General features: G+C 28.9%; 1 protein-coding gene across 2 annotated transcripts in view; it reads left to right on the forward strand.

Moving 5' to 3' along the window:
- The first annotated feature begins 332 nt into the window (after positions 1 to 332).
- LOC108774535 (Ribosomal protein S10b) overlaps positions 333 to 3,959 on the forward strand; it is a 4,998-nt gene continuing 1,371 nt past the window's right edge. Inside the window, exons 1-4 of one of the 2 annotated variants that reach the window (XM_018540682.1) lie at positions 333 to 448; positions 521 to 858; positions 935 to 1,042; positions 3,712 to 3,856. In XM_018540682.1, coding sequence (XP_018396184.1) covers positions 524 to 858; positions 935 to 1,042; positions 3,712 to 3,856 — 588 coding nt within the window. In that variant the 5' untranslated portion in view covers positions 333 to 448; positions 521 to 523. Of the gene's footprint in view, positions 449 to 520; positions 859 to 934; positions 1,043 to 3,259; positions 3,302 to 3,711; positions 3,857 to 3,959 lie in introns of those variants that run through there. The other variant, XM_018540674.1, reaches the window with a different exon arrangement.

Here is a 3,959-nt window from a genome sequence, read left to right on the forward strand (position 1 = left end):
GAGAGAGAGAGAGAGAGAGAGAGATGATAGGGAAGATTCGAACCAAAAAAATCATAGATATAGGGAAGATTCGAACCAAAAATCGCGGACATTACCGATACGATCGTGGACATTGACTACATAGTTCAATGTCCACTTTTTGTGGACATAGAGGCGCTTCAAAATAAAATTGTAGCTAAATCCCGGGCATGGCCGCTCTCAGGCTTCTCTCTGATAGAGGCCCGTTTAGATGAACCCCACCATGGATGAACCCACACAATTATAGGTCTGTTCTTTATTTTTGCACTATCTGAACTGGTGCACAGTGCTCGCACGTTGTGATAAAAATTGAAGTGAATCAAGTAAAACAAATGTACAATTGTACATTTGTTTTCTTTGCTTCTGTCTCTTTATTCTACTTGTTCTGGCAGTATTTAATCTCTGTATTTAGCCAGTGTGTGGATCCGAAGTAGGAACCAATTAAAAAAGAAGAAGAAGAATCTTTGTATTTATAAGAGATAATAACTGTAGTAATTTTTAGGTTATGCATAAATTTCGGATATCTCGATTAAACAAACGAAGGGAACGAACGTTGAACGTACGTCTTTCTCATGTAATAAGGGATAAGAAAGAAATTGAGGACTTATTCGTGGGTAATTTTCATATAAAGTTACCACGACAGTCTAGCAGATCATGTCACGTCATCTTTCCTACTGTGGAAGAGAAGCTTAAAAATTATAAACTTGCAAAGAATAAAACAATTGATGGCAAGCAAATTGTTATTCAACCATTACATGAGCTTATACTTAAAAAAAAAACTGATATGAAAAAAAAGGTTTTTATACCTGAAATCAAACCAGACATTACAGTGACAAAAACGTAAGAATCACTTATTATTCTTGAATCACATTTTTATTTTGTAAGATTATTAGTATTCTACTTTATACTTTTACAGATTATTTATCTCAAATATAACAAATGGTACAAAATCACATGAACTAATAGGTGCCATTCCTGGATGTATTCGTGTTACTTTATTAAAATCTTACAATAAAAATTTTAGGTAAGTATTATTTATTTTTATTAAATTGCTAATTGTGCTGTAATATATGCATATCTGTTAGGATTTTGTTATATATATGTGTGCGTGCGTGTAGTTCATTAATATGTATATGTGCACACACAAACACACACACACACACATATATATATATATATACTTGGAATTTAAATGGTTAAACTTTGAGAGTGTGCAGGGGATCAATAAACCAAGAAAAAAAGTCCTGTAAAGATGTGCTCGTTTTTACTTTGTTTATTAACCTCCTACATGCTCCCAAAGTTCAGCCATTTAAATTCTAAACACCCTGTATGTGTATATTTATTTTTATAATAATATGTTTTTATATTTGTGTAGGAGCGCAATAGTTAAAATGGAAAATATTCAAAAAGCAGCAGAATATCTAACGGGAGAGCACAAATGGCCAATCATAAATGGTCATAAAATATGTATGAAACGAGATACAAGAACAAAACATAAAAGAAGATGTCCTAAGGGTAGTCATAAAATTAATAATGAAAATACAATAGAAAAATGTAAATCTAATGAGAGCTTGAATTGTACAGAGGTTGATAATGATAACAATTAAGAATGTTTAAGAGAATTAAAATAATTATTAATTTTTTATCATAGATATTTTTCCTTGAAATTTAAATTACCTTCAAATTAAATCATAGTGAATTTCTACCATATATCTACTTTGAAAATGTAATAATAGAAAAAAGTACAAAAGAGATACAATATTTCAACGATAGAGATTATACTGCAATTTAAAAATAAGCCAAAAATATCGTCCAGAAATGCTCTAAAATTTACATATGGTTATATGATATAACATAGTATAACATTGTATTCATTTGTTGCACACAAAAAATTTATATTCAAAAGAAAATCAATTCTCACCATGACATTGACATTTGACCAACAAATGAGAGATAGAAATACAGTTTTGATATCGTGGAACTTTTTTTTGCTATCAAAACATTCGTATTTAATTTTGTATTTTCTTTAAAAAATCCATTGTAATATAACTTAAATTGTATATATGTATGTTTTTCAATTCTTAGGATACTAATATGCCTCTATGATTGACTTAGGACATTTTAAGACTATATTTAAGACAATCTTAAATATAAGAATTTGTTATAAATATGTGCCATCCTGACACTAATATAGCATTAAGATATACAGATAGTTCCAGCTTGTTGAATAATGAGTGCTGATTATATGAGCATATTGAATTCATGTTTGTGGTAGAATAAGCTTATTATCCAACAGCCAATGAGGATAATAGTAAAATGATTATCCAGACAGCTCAAGTATACAATATGATATTATCAATAATTTGAGATTTAAAGAAATTGGATTCTCCTGGAGAGGTCTGTTCTTGAGACCTTTGATTAAATATTGAATTATAAAGATCATTAAATTTGAAATTGAAATAAATTACAAATAAAATTGTTTACGAGAGAGGTATATTCGAGACTTGTTCATAGATTTCTCAACGATATTGATTCATATTAAAGAATCATGTTTGAGCATGATAACTATTATGATAACCTAGGATCTACAATTGAGTTCTAAGCTTTAAGCCATAAGAAATGGACAAATCGTAGTCGATTATTCTCCTCGAATTCGACTGTAATTGGTTAATTTTGTATGGCCTAAGGCTTAAAACACGTATTGTAGATGCGGGATTAATAAAATAATAACAGAATCTTCTCTAATCTTGTTTTAGTTAAAGTCATGTATTTGAATGAAGAATCCATGTATGATCTAACGAGAATTCATAAATAACATATTTTGTTTTTTTTTTGCCAAAATTTTATCTAGCTAAAAATTGTGCCAAAAATCTTGTATGTGCATTATACGTTCATATGTGCACAATTTTCAATTTTGACACGTGGTTGGTTGGTTTTATGTCATCCTGAACTGTGACTCAATCTTTAGAAAAGATTTGTCGTATTGTTTAAAATGCTTGAAATCTCCAAAAATGTTTACACGAGATATATATAAATATTAATAAATATATATTATACGAATAAATATATTTATTAATATATTTAGGTGTTGAACAGCAGAGAGAAAACATAGATGCTAAGTGTAAAAAGTGCAACTAAAGCGTTATTTCCCTTTGACTATATAGTCAAAGGTTATTTCCGCTCGTCTCGATTATTCGAGATATTCGAGATATCGTATATCGATATTGTCCGCAAACGAAAGCGAATGGTTCTTTCCGACATAAGCGCACGTTGAAGTTGTCAAGTAAGTTGAATTTGTTATGATATCCGTTTTAATCCTAGTTATTTATAAAAATTACAAGAAAGCAAAGAGTTCATCAAGGTCCATAAGCTATCCAAATCAAGTATATATTTTGTTAAATTCAGTTTTTACATGTTATTACGTGGAATATTTGCGAATTATATACGTCTTATTCTCATATGTTTTTCTTTGATAAAAACTCATTTTCTAGTGTTATTCATAATTGTAGCTACGCAAACCGTAATTTTGAAGCATAACTTTTGTAATAAAGCAGTTATATTAGCCTATAATATCTGTATTTTGTTATTGCTTTACATAACCTTAAAGAGAATATACCTTTTAATGTTGTTTATGGGTTGCAACATTGATTATATTATATTAATATGTATTAAACTATTTTTATTGTTCCACAGAATGTTGATGCCAAAAAAGAATCGTGTGGCTATCTATGAATACCTTTTTAAGGAAGGAGTCATGGTAGCGAAGAAGGATTATCATGCATCTAAACATCCAGAATTAGAAAATATTCCTAATCTTCAAGTCATTAAGGCTATGCAGGTAAAATTTTTATTATTTCCTTTTTATTATACATAAAGGATAAAATCCTATTGCATTTTAAACTATTATTAGCTTATATAAATATATATATATATATATATAT

Source organism: Cyphomyrmex costatus, unplaced genomic scaffold, assembly GCF_001594065.2.
Source record: "Cyphomyrmex costatus isolate MS0001 unplaced genomic scaffold, Ccosl1.0 scaffold1053, whole genome shotgun sequence".
NCBI lineage: Eukaryota > Metazoa > Arthropoda > Insecta > Hymenoptera > Formicidae > Cyphomyrmex > Cyphomyrmex costatus.